Raw genomic sequence first — 11,382 nt, 5'->3', positions numbered from 1 at the left:
CTATTGCATATGGTTCAATTGATTTGGTTTGCTCTTTTCATTCCACCTTGAGCTTCATGCGACTCGCTATCTTCACACTTCTCTAAAACTATCCCGACACCCTAAAGGCCCGAACGAGCTTAAAAAACAAGTTCAAATCACATCTCGGAATCCCACCCGAATCCACAGAGTATCCCTGGAGAAGTGATCAATGCTGTTTCGCAATCTTCAATATCATCAGTCGTGATATCATGCTCTTGTTCAGTCGCGGAAGAGCGCCGCCCATTCCAAGAGTTCTTTCTCTGATAGCACGATGTCCTTTTCGAGCGGCGGATTTCGTGCCCTTCCAAAAACACTTTCAAACTCCAGAACAGGTGGTCTTCCTTGTATTGTGGGAGAGTCAATTCCTTGAGTCCGGATCGTAACTGTCAACACTCTGCTGGCCTTTCACACTGGGCCAGCACCACTGCGCGAGTGCAAACGCGTGTTATGGTAGTCCCACCGCATGGGCACATGCTGCTCGACTATGACCTCCTTGGTCTCCCGGTTGACCTCAATGAGAAGAAAAAGCTTCACTTCGCCAGCAGAGTGGGCAGCCCACCACGCGGCAGCGGCTCGGAGTCGCAGCATCGAGTCCGAGGATCGTATTGCCGCTCCAATAACCCAGATTGGCCATTGGCGTGATGGTCGGCTGCGTAAGTTCGTGAATGAAGAGTCGGCTTCCTTTGCCGAACCCGTAGGCCCCAAGAATGTTGTGGCACCAAGGGGGCAGGACTCTTTGCGACCCAGGCCCATCTTGTACGAGGCACATACGACGATGTTACTGAAGCTGAGGTGGGCCGTTTCAGTCTCTCGTGCGGGGATTCTGACGATCAAGGTTTCGATATCGCGGAAGTAATTCAGGCGAACGTGGCTGCTCAGTCCTTCCTCCCGCTCCACAATATGGTTGAATTGTTGGGGTGACACATCCTTGATTCAAGAGGTATTGACTGGCGCCTTCGACTTCCCTATGCAGCTGATCGCGTCGAGCCACGATGAGCTTGTTCAGGTCTTTCACGCCTTTGTAAGTGGTTGGTGGGAATCCGTCGATGAGTGCAAGCCGTGACGATGAGACCCCGAGTGAGGAGTTAGGTACGGATGCCATTGTTGCCTACAGGATTGTAGAGCGCGGTCGCGACAGTGCAGAAAAATAGTTTTCTGTGGAAGATGTGGTGTCTGGGATGGATCTGAGAGTAGCTTGGATACGATGATCGCAGGTACTACGAAGCCCGGGTACCTTCTCCGGAATGACTGTTCCCTTAGGTTGCGGTGGAACCACAGACAATCTTCATCTTCCATGCGCGACCGTTCTCAGGGCGTAGAAACATGACCACGGTTGTATCGTTCAGGCAGAAGGACAATTCGTACATCTGCTCAATTCACCAACCGGTGTCTGGGTACGGTCATCGGGATGAGAGCTGCTTTTAGGTGTTTCTGGTTCGATACAGAGAACCGCAGAGTTGGTGCGGCTAGGACGCAAGGATTCAGGGACGACATTTCTGTTTGACTTTTATGTTTGGGGGTGTACTTTCGATACCATCTTTGCCATTCACATAAGCTGTAAGGTGTTCAGTTGACCATCCTGCTGGGCGCGAGCTCAATGCGTCGCTCGGCAATCTTCTACAATGCGCCTGTTCTGGAAACATGCGGCAATCCGCGGAAAAGGACGGTTGTCGGTTGGGAGAAAGAGACCGCGGAACACTTCCGTCCGGGAAGCTTCCCAGTTCAACAGGCCACCCTTTGCGATGTTTAGAACTATGAAGTATTTTCTGAGCATAAGGCCATCCCCGGAGGCTGATGCTTCTCATTGGGATTTGAGAAGCATTTGCTGGGATTGTCATCTCACACTCTTTCATGCACTTTGCGGTCAACGGAATGTGGCCGCACTGGGTCTTCCCCGCCAACAGCAATTCCGCGAGTTTCCCCCGCAAAGCGACTCCGCAGTCCCGCGATTGTCGCGTTCCACCATTATATCATCCGGCATGTGAGCTGGAGGGGCAGCTCTTTTAACCCATTAATCCTAAGCATTGCTACGCATGTTTTATCTTTGATCTCTGATGTCTGAACTTTGCCTTTCTGTATAATCTCTGTATCACCCCTCGATCACATCCTCATAACGTATCCTACTTTCAAATCACTCAACAATATGCCAGTGACAAAATTCTCCCATCCCGATCCGTATTCCTACCAGACGGGCTTCGACTCTTACCATGAGTACGGTCTTTCTCACCCGGCTATCTGGCGGACTGACTGACGACTCTCCTCTCATAGGACCGAAGCTGTCGAAGGCGCTCTTCCAGTAGGGCAAAATTCCCCTCAGAAAGCCCCCTATGGCTTGTACGCAGAGAAGCTGTCCGGCACAGCTTTCACCGCCCCCAGGCACGAGAACCGACAAACATGGGTCTATCGCATTCTCCCCGCGGCTGCCCACCAGAATTTTGTCGCCGAGGAAGAGGATTCTTATCACACTCGCATGACCACTGAAACACACCAGCTCCACCACATTCCTAACCAACTACGATGGGATCCTTTCGATCTAGATGAGACTGTCGATTGGGTCCACGGTCTGCACCTTGTTGCTGGAGCCGGTGACCCCACCTTGAAACATGGTCTGGGGATCATTCTTTATGCGGCGGGCAAGGATATGGGGAAGGAAGCTTTCTACTCGGCTGACGGCGACTTTCTGATCGTGCCTCAGCACGGCGTGCTGGACATTCAGACTGAATTGGGGCGACTGGTGGTCCGTCCGAACGAGATTTGCGTGATTCCCCGGGGCGTGCGGTATGAAGCCTTCACCTACCATCCTTGGCCATTAAGTGAGTATCTGACAAAGACTTGGATAGGTACCGCGTAACTCTCCCCGCCGGTCCAGTGCGAGGATACATCTGCGAGCTCTACCAAGGCCACTACCAGCTCCCCGAGCTCGGCCCGATCGGCTCCAACTGTCTCGCCAACGCCCGCGACTTCCAGGCGCCCGTAGCGGCCTTCGACGACGAAGAGGAACCCTCCGAGTACCGGTTGTACAGCAAGTTTGCCAACAAGCTCTACTCCGCCCGGCAGCAGCACACCCCCTTCGACATCGTCGCCTGGCACGGTAACTACTACCCCTACAAGTACGACCTCGGGCGCTTCAACACGATCGGTTCCATCTCATTCGACCACCCGGACCCGTCCATCTTCACCGTTCTGACCGGCCCATCGGACCACGCGGGCACCGCCATCGCCGACTTTGTCATCTTCCCGCCCCGCTGGCTGGTGCAGGAGAATACCTTCCGCCCGCCCTGGTACCACCGCAACACCATGTCCGAATTCATGGGGTTGATTACGGGGAACTACGATGCCAAGACGGGAGGTGGGTTCCAGCCTGCGGGAGCTAGCTTGCACAATGTGATGAGTGCGCACGGGCCGGATGCAGATGCCTTCGAGGGCGCGAGTAATGCGGAGCTCAAGCCAACAAAGGTTGGTGATGGAAGTATGGCGTTCATGTTTGAGAGGTCAGTCTTTCCCGTGTCTCTCTTTGTGGATTGAGTGCTAATTCGATGGGTGCAGCTGTCTGATGGTGGGTGTCTCCGAGTGGGGGCTGAAGACTTGCCAGAAGGTGCAGGAGGAATACAATGAGCACAGCTGGCAGCCACTTAAGCGCCACTTCGAGAATCCGAACAAAAAATAGGGTATGGCTTGGTAGTTAAGGCTATGAGATGGAGTTGGATTGCCCATAAATATCAATCTGCACAGGTCAAGTGATTAAATAAGCGATGGCAGGCTCCGCGGTAGTCATATGTCCCAAAGAATGAAATCGATAACACGATCAAGAATTCTTCAGAAACGGGAAAGTGTAGAGACATGAGCTTGCTCAAGATGTAGACGCAATTTATCATGGCTCCTCTGTTTCGAAGTACAAAACTTCCTCCATGGGAAACTCCATCATGGTACAAGTCTCTTCCTACGGATAATGTTACCCCGCATGTTTCCAGATCTAACGTCTCAAGATGGTAATAAACTGCTCTCGAAACCTTGCAGATCAATTTCCGATCACTCGAATCTCTGTACTATACACAAGATAACGTGACTGAGGAAAGACTTGCCCTCACGGTCGCAGGCAGCCCATTTGACCAATCACAGATGTCAGTCGGAGAACCTGTAGAGACGGGCAAGTCTTTCCGTCTCGGCAGGCAACTTGGCCCGTCTGTTTACTCCGCATTCCTGCAGCAGTGGACCCTCTCTCTCCGCATTTCTCGACAAGTTCTCTGATATTCTCAACTGGACATGAAACTACATCTGCTTTTTGACTACAATATACAGATGGAGGAACTTTTCCCTTTGGGGCGGTGGGTCTGCCAGCGATGTTCCAGAGAGGGGAAATCGTTGTGTCGACATATATAAACACCTAGACACCCTCACGACAGACAACAGCACAGCAGCAAGCTCAATCCAACAACACCTAATCAGCTCCAGCTCGCTCTCTCTTTCTCTTCTTCTTTTGCTCTTCCACATCACACCACATACAACAATCATGCCCATTCAAAAGCTCAAAGTCGGCATGGCCGGCCTCGGCCGCGTAGGTAAGATCCACGTCAACAACTTCCTGCACCAGACCCCCCGCGCGGACCTGGTAGCCGCCTTCTCGCCGGATCCTGCGGAGATCACCTGGGGCAGACAGCACCTCGAGCCCTACGGCGTCACATTGTATGATGACTACGACAAGATGCTCGAGCATCCGGGCCTACAGGCCGTGGTCATCGGCACGGCCACCTCCGTGCACGCCGAGGAGACCATGAAAGCGATTGACCGTGACCTGCACGTTCTGTGTGAGAAGCCTCTCTCGACGAGCGTTGAAGTAGTATGTTCTTGCCCTAGCCACCCTCCCTCTCCTCTTCCACCACCAACTAACCACCTCCGAACAAAACAGTGCAAAGCCGTCGTCCAAAAAGCCAAAACCAAGCCGCACCTCAGAGTCATGTGCGGCTTCTCGCGCCGCTTCGACACCTCCTACCGCGAAGTGCACTCCAAGATCACGCAGGGGCTGATCGGGCGGCCCTCGATCCTGCGCAGCCAGACGTGCGACAAGTACGACCCGTCCGGGTTCTACGTCGCCTACGCCGCCTGGTCCGGCGGGGTGTTCGTGGACATGTCCGTGCACGACATCGACCTGACCCTGTGGTTTTTGGGGGAGGACTCGATCCCGAAGAGCATCTCGGCGCACGGGGTCACGGCCGTGCAGCCGGAGCTGAAACAGTACAACGACTACGACAACGCCGTCGGCATCGTTGAGTTCTGGGGCGGCAAGATCGCCTACTACTACTGCTCGCGTATGATGCCGCACGGCCAGGAGGACACCACCGAGGTCATCGGCACCGAGGGCAAGCTGTCCGTCAACATCAACCCGCAGCGGGACTTTGTGAACTACTACCACTCCGGCGGCATTACGCGCGAGGTGCCCCCCAATTTCGTCGGGCGGTTTGGTGAGGCGTTTGTGCGCGAGGCGAATGAGTTCACGGCGGCGTGTTTGGAGGGGACGCCCCTGCCGGTGAGGTTGGGGAATGCTGTTAAGGCTGTCGAGATCGGAGCGTATCTGCAGGAGGCGTTGGTGACGGGTAAGCAGATTCGGTTCGATGAAATTGGGCGGAGGGTGGAGGTTGCGCAGCTTTGAGTGGTGTTGTTGGATGCTATCGCTGGTCAGATATATTACGGCTCAGATAAATGAAAATATGCTAAACTCGACGGTCGGCCATTTGAAACTCTGTTTCTAATTGACACACTCTTGAAAGTAGGATGCAGGTACTGAAGCCATGTTATCTGTCTCTGAGCCTTCAATCAAGACGTAAAATTGCTGGCAACATGGACTTTGGCCAGCTTTGTGTAGTTGTGTGGCATTGAACGGGAGCGGGATATACTTTCGGAGTGGTCTTGTGGGAGAAGAAATCCCTACAACTGATAAAGCCAGTATGATATATTGATAGTAATCAACTGAAAAGTATTATTGACGAGTCTTACTAGTTATAGTTCAAGCTGGAACACTTCCATATATGTTTGAACTTTCTTCAAGTTGTAGTGGGGTGGGAGGCCCGAAGGGGGACGAAAAAAAGAAGAATGGGACGAGCCGGGCTTGAACCGGCCACCTTCAGATTTACGGCCGAAGTTAGTGCTTCAGTCTGACGCGCTCCCAGATGCGCCATCGTCCCAATAGTGGAAAAGTGACGCAATGTTTGTGCTTATAGTCTAAGTGTACGCTACCCACTTGGTCATTGTCCATCCCTGCTGTTCGCTATCTCAAGTCAATCGGCTACCCGCGTAGCCTCCAGATTGGGAGCCGTTGGGCCGATTCGAAACGGACTCAAGAGCGGGCGTCCAATTATCCTGACAATGCCGTCTTAAGAAAAATGCCCATGTTACGACTCGTGATGCATACAAACCGCCCCAACGACGCCCAACAAGATCCCACTGGCACACTCTGGTGACCCTCAAGGTCCGGAACCAACAACGATCGCAAACCATGGAGAATAGATAGATCGCCTTTGTCGTCAAAGATACCAAATCTCCCGGAACAGTCTCATTCAGGGGGGAAACCACGGGAATGACGTGGCCAATCCTGCAAATCGACCTTGATTCGGGTCTATACTCCTGCGAGTTCATTGTTCCATTGCAGGACGCGGCAGCGAGATATTCGCACATGACTGGCCGGAAGACTATTATCGGAATCCGACAGTGGGCTTCCTGCGCTGTTTGATCGTCTTCTTTCGTCTGCATCTTCAGGCGAGGAAGAGAGCTGCCTGAGATGTAGGAGTGTACTGTACGTACATACCGCAACGTACGTCAGAACGCATCTGGTCCTTTTCCTTGTGCTCCTACTGGGCGTGGGGTTTGCGTGGCCGTTCATAACCGTTCGCCCCCCTTTTCATTATTCATCTCGTTGGCGACTTTATAAGAAATGGGGAGATTCCCTCGAGGGGGAGGTTGTGCGCCTATCACTCGAGGATCCTAGGGGATGGTTCATTTACCATGTCGACCACAACTACTACGACTGAGACGTTGATTGCGAGGCTTGTTTGGGAGCCATGGTGAGTCCTCTCCTAGGAGTTTATCATTCTCTGTGCAATGTAGCTTCCCATTTGGGATGCTTGAGAGATCCATATGCTGATATAAGACCAGGGAGAACTGTGGCTGGAAGTCTCCCGCTGTTGAGCATCGAGGTGAGTCTGGTGTGGTTTCTTTAGAGTGATTGCGGGCAATGATTCTGGACGGCGGGGGAAATCGATGGCGGTCTCAATGGCGGTCTACACTCATGCTTGCTTGTCCTCCCTTCTCCTTCTCTCTCTTCTCTCTACACCGCCACACCGCCCGTCGATCCTCATTGGGGCCAACATTTCATCATTCATCATCCATTCATTATTGCTTTTTATTCTTCACCACTTTTGAACGCCAAGAACAACCTCCGACATTCCTCACGGACTCAATCTCACAATTTCAAGTCGGTCTTGCAACATCTGCGACTGATACATCCCTGGAAGCCCCGAAAACTAAGATTGCCCCTGGTTTACGGAGTACTACTTCTCTGCCTTGATCTCTCCGTCGTGGCCGTGTCTAATTCGTGTGTCCGACTTCGCTCCGACTGACTCACTCACGCGATCAAAATCGACCGCTTTTGCCCTGCGTCTCACCGCATTCCATCACATCATTTATCACACGTCACGTGAATTCAGCCGTTCATTGATCCCCCAGAATCATCTTGGTTTTAGAAACTTTGATTTTGTCTCGTTCTTGAAAAAAAAAAAATAAGAGAAAGGTTAAAAAACAAGGCTGAGACTTTTTGAGCTCCATTGCCAGGAGCAATGGATCATACAGTACTCGTCGAGTCTGATGGTACATCAGAGACCGATGATCAGACCAAGCTCTGGGAGTCCGATCCGCGCTCCGTGACGGCGGCCCATTTGGCCCAGGATGAGGCCGAACTTCCGGCTCCAGTCGAATGCGGTGCTATCGGCCACCGCGTACAAGCCAGTCGCTCGGTTCTGGCCCTCGTGCTCGACAAAGAATGTGTCTTTGCTGGTCTGCAGGGGGGAGACATTGTAGTACGTGGGAGCAAGTCTCCGAATATACCGATTGGTCTGCTATCTGTCACAAATGCTAAGACAAAATCTAGGCTTGGTCTTTGGAGACCTATGATCTTGTGCTCTCGGTGCACGCTCATCAGGAAAGTGTCCTTGATCTTTACTTGTCCGAAGACGGAGAGCTGCTCTTCTCCACGGGCGGAGATTCTGTTGTTAATGTAGTGCTTCACCCTTCCATGTTTTCTCTACTAGGAGCTTGCTGACCTCGGTAGGTATGGTCGACGAGGACATTCGACCGGCTGTATTCGATCCACTCCCACCACGATGTTGGGGATATCTTCGCGGTCGCTTATTCGTCGAGCTTGAAGACGATCTACTGCGGTGCTCAGAACACCAGCATTCAGGTCAGTCTCTTGCCCACCCTAGCCAACATGGGCTACTGATTGCTGAAATTCCTCAGTGGTGCGACATCTCCCAAGTCGATGCAGCTTCAGCACAGTCATCGGCGGCGCAGTTGTCCCGACGGACCCATCGCTTTTTCGACTCCAGGGGTCCGGATGGTTCGCGTGCGCCGCGGCCGGACGCAGGCGCCGAGGGACCTCATTCAGTCATGCAGGGTGGCCAAGTGCTGACTTTCAAACGCGACCACCATAAGCTCTTTGCCCACCACGGCTACGTATACACCATGCTTCTGGTCAAGGGCTTGATTGAGTCTTCTCCAGAGGAAGAGGTGCTTCTGACGGGTGCCGGCGATGGGGTGGTCAAGCTGTGGCGTTTGGAGCAGAACTCGGCCAACGCCGTTCCGTCCCCGATCGCGAAGCTGCAGAACGGGGATTCCGTTCTCTCCATCGCCGTTGATGGATCCTTCCTCTACTGTGGTTTGGCTGGAGGTGCGCTCAACATCTGGAACCTTGATTCGCGGCAGCTGGTCAAACGCATCGCCATGCACACCGGCGATCTGTGGGCCGTAGACATTATTCACGGCGTGGCGGTCTGTGGAGATTCCAACGGTGTGATCAAGGTAGGCGATCCCCTGACTAATTCTCTTGATGCTGCGGAACCGTCGACTGATTGCGTGCCGCAGAAATTCAACTCGCGGTTCGAGGAGATCGGCAGCTGGGTTGCTCACGGAGGGACTATGCTCGCGTCTGCTGCTGGTCAGTACAAAGATCGCTACATCTACGCGAGCGGCGGCAACGACAATACGGTCGGCATTTGGGACGTGACGGACGTGACTCGGGGAGGTCAAGCCGAAAAGCCGCCAATCAATAATGGTACGTCCCGCATGGCGGACTGGGGCGAGGTAGTTTGCTACGTGAGCTAATCTCGAACAGATGAAATGGTCAATTCCCTGGCCAAGTTTGTCGCCTACAAGACTGTGTCAGCCAGTCCCAAATTTGCGGTTGAATGCAACCAGGGTGCAGCGTTCCTTCGTCGTCACTGCATTTATCTCGGAGCGAAGACCAATCTATTGACCACGGGAGCCGACACAAATCCCATCGTGCATGCTCGATTTGATGCTACATCTCCAGACCAGGTCGATAAAACAATCTTATTCTACGGCCACTACGATGTTGTTGGGGCGGATGCGAATGCGGCGAAGTGGAAGACCGACCCGTATCAGCTCACTTCCATTGACGGCTTCCTCTATGGTCGCGGAGTGTCGGATAACAAGGGTCCCATTCTAGCGGCGCTTTATGCGGCCGCAGACCTTGCTCGACAGAAAGCACTCCGCTGTAACGTGGTTTTCCTGATTGAAGGCGAAGAAGAGTCGGGATCCCAGGGATTTCACGAAACAGTCCGCAAGCATAAGCCTCAAATCGGCCCCGTGGACTGGATCCTCTTGGCTAATAGTTACTGGCTTGATGACTATAACCCCTGCTTAACATATGGGCTGCGTGGTGTGGTCAACGCCAACCTGGTTGTGCAGAGCGACCATCCCGACCTGCACAGCGGTATCGACGGAAGTTCGTTACTGGACGAGCCACTGAAAGATCTCACCATGCTGCTGAGCACCTTTGTCGGACCCAAGGGCCGAATCAACCTGCCAGGGTTCCATGAGCCTGTTCTTCCCCTCACCGAGGCGGAGAAGCAGCGGTACACCGCAATCGCTGATATTCTCCTGCCTCACCACCCAGAAATCACCGACAGCGATGCGTTCATCAACTCGCTCATGCACCGCTGGCGTGAGCCCTCCCTGACGATCCACTCTATCGAGGTGCCCGGCAGCAGCAAGAGTGCTACGACGACGATCTCTCGCAAGGCCAAGGCCAGTTTATCGATCCGATTGGTCCCGAACCAGACCGCCGACGAAGTGGCGACCAATCTGACGCTCTTCGCGCAGGAGCATTTCGACAGTCTGGAGTCGCAGAACGACCTGACCGTCGAGATCACGGGTAAATCCGACCCCTGGCTGGGCGATCCGGACAACGAGATGTTCCAGACCTTGGCCGACGCGATCGCGGCCGCCTGGACTCCGGACACCACTACCCAGCGACACCAATACCCACCCATCCAAACGATCCCTCAACGCACCCTCGAGGCGACGAAGCGCGCCAAGGAGCAGCACCCGCGCCTCAAGCGGGCGGACTCGGAGGATAGCCTGGCCTCCCACATCGACCGCATCATCATGTCCACGACGGTCTCGTCGACCGGCAAGTCTGCGCACAAGCGGTCGTCGCTGAGCACCGCGGTCCCGACCTCCTCGACCCTAACCAGCAAGTCGGGCGCCACGACGCTCGCAGCCGACGAACCCGCAGCCCCGAAGCCCGCGCCGGAGGTGGCTGATCCCAGCCAGCCGTCTCGGGTGCGTCCCATCTACATCCGGGAGGGTGGCTCGATCCCCACCATCAGGTTCCTGGAGAAGGAGTTCTCCGCCCCCGCGGCGAATCTGCCTTGTGGACAGGCCAGCGACAACGCACATTTGTACAATGAACGGCTGCGGGTGGAGAATTTGTATAAAAGCCGGGAGATCTTTGGCTATGTATTTTCACGGTTGCCGGAGAGGCTGTAGATACCATATCTTGGAATGTTGAGTTGGGATTATGCGTTGAAAGAGCTGTTTTTGTGGTGGGGGTTGATTTCGGGTAGAGCATTAATATTACTAGCAATTTGACTTCCGAAAGGAGGGAGTTAATACTCGAGTACATTAATGAGTGGTGCGCGCAGGGTGCTGTATCTATCCATGATGCCCAGTGTGTGTAGTGTGTGTGTGTGTGGGATAAGTGGTAACGCCAGGCAGCGATATTTGATGCCTTGTCAGCACACCGGCCCGGTCGACTTGCAGCGGAAGAACATAACAGGTCGGTTCACGGTG

The 11,382-nt window shown here is 53.8% G+C and overlaps 5 protein-coding genes and 1 non-coding gene across 6 annotated transcripts; 3 read left to right on the top strand and 3 right to left on the bottom strand.

The window, feature by feature from the left end:
• Positions 1 to 77: 77 nt before the first annotated feature.
• On the bottom strand, positions 78 to 1,553 carry BO95DRAFT_510728 (uncharacterized protein). Its single transcript, XM_025591377.1, has 2 exons — positions 1,013 to 1,553; positions 78 to 948 (listed from the first exon to the last, which is right to left on the bottom strand). The coding sequence occupies exons 1-2, from the start codon at positions 1,121 to 1,123 to the stop codon at positions 427 to 429; spliced, it is 633 nt and encodes a 210-aa protein (XP_025447209.1). The 5' UTR covers positions 1,124 to 1,553; the 3' UTR covers positions 78 to 426.
• A 240-nt stretch (positions 1,554 to 1,793) lies between these two features.
• Positions 1,794 to 3,828, top strand: hmgA (putative homogentisate 1,2-dioxygenase (HmgA)). Its single transcript, XM_025591376.1, has 4 exons — positions 1,794 to 2,232; positions 2,290 to 2,799; positions 2,862 to 3,512; positions 3,568 to 3,828. The coding sequence occupies exons 1-4, from the start codon at positions 2,165 to 2,167 to the stop codon at positions 3,686 to 3,688; spliced, it is 1,350 nt and encodes a 449-aa protein (XP_025447208.1). The 5' UTR covers positions 1,794 to 2,164; the 3' UTR covers positions 3,689 to 3,828.
• Positions 3,829 to 4,272: 444 nt separating this feature from the next.
• Positions 4,273 to 5,710, top strand: BO95DRAFT_159534 (putative NAD binding Rossmann fold oxidoreductase). The gene is made up of 2 exons (XM_025580719.1): positions 4,273 to 4,858; positions 4,928 to 5,710. The coding sequence occupies exons 1-2, from the start codon at positions 4,532 to 4,534 to the stop codon at positions 5,666 to 5,668; spliced, it is 1,068 nt and encodes a 355-aa protein (XP_025447207.1). The 5' UTR covers positions 4,273 to 4,531; the 3' UTR covers positions 5,669 to 5,710.
• A 399-nt stretch (positions 5,711 to 6,109) lies between these two features.
• Positions 6,110 to 6,200, bottom strand: BO95DRAFT_t22. The gene has a single exon. It is a non-coding gene; the product is annotated as a tRNA-Phe (tRNA).
• Positions 6,201 to 6,245: 45 nt separating this feature from the next.
• Positions 6,246 to 7,058, bottom strand: BO95DRAFT_159529 (uncharacterized protein). The gene has a single exon (XM_025580718.1). The coding sequence runs from the start codon at positions 6,763 to 6,765 to the stop codon at positions 6,289 to 6,291; it is 477 nt and encodes a 158-aa protein (XP_025447206.1). The 5' UTR covers positions 6,766 to 7,058; the 3' UTR covers positions 6,246 to 6,288.
• Positions 7,059 to 7,414: 356 nt separating this feature from the next.
• On the top strand, positions 7,415 to 11,188 carry BO95DRAFT_438455 (glutamine amidotransferase subunit DUG2). Its single transcript, XM_025585521.1, has 6 exons — positions 7,415 to 8,087; positions 8,159 to 8,284; positions 8,339 to 8,470; positions 8,527 to 9,087; positions 9,151 to 9,340; positions 9,401 to 11,188. Exons 1-6 carry the CDS (start codon positions 7,848 to 7,850, stop codon positions 11,077 to 11,079), a joined length of 2,928 nt encoding a protein of 975 aa, XP_025447205.1. The 5' UTR covers positions 7,415 to 7,847; the 3' UTR covers positions 11,080 to 11,188.
• The last annotated feature ends 194 nt before the right edge of the window (positions 11,189 to 11,382 follow it).

The sequence above is a fragment of the Aspergillus brunneoviolaceus genome (assembly GCF_003184695.1).
Source record: "Aspergillus brunneoviolaceus CBS 621.78 unplaced genomic scaffold BO95scaffold_4, whole genome shotgun sequence".
In the NCBI taxonomy this organism is placed as follows: domain Eukaryota; kingdom Fungi; phylum Ascomycota; class Eurotiomycetes; order Eurotiales; family Aspergillaceae; genus Aspergillus; species Aspergillus brunneoviolaceus.
Note: the sequence above shows the minus strand (reverse complement) of the source record. Positions and strands in the feature narration are given on the sequence as shown.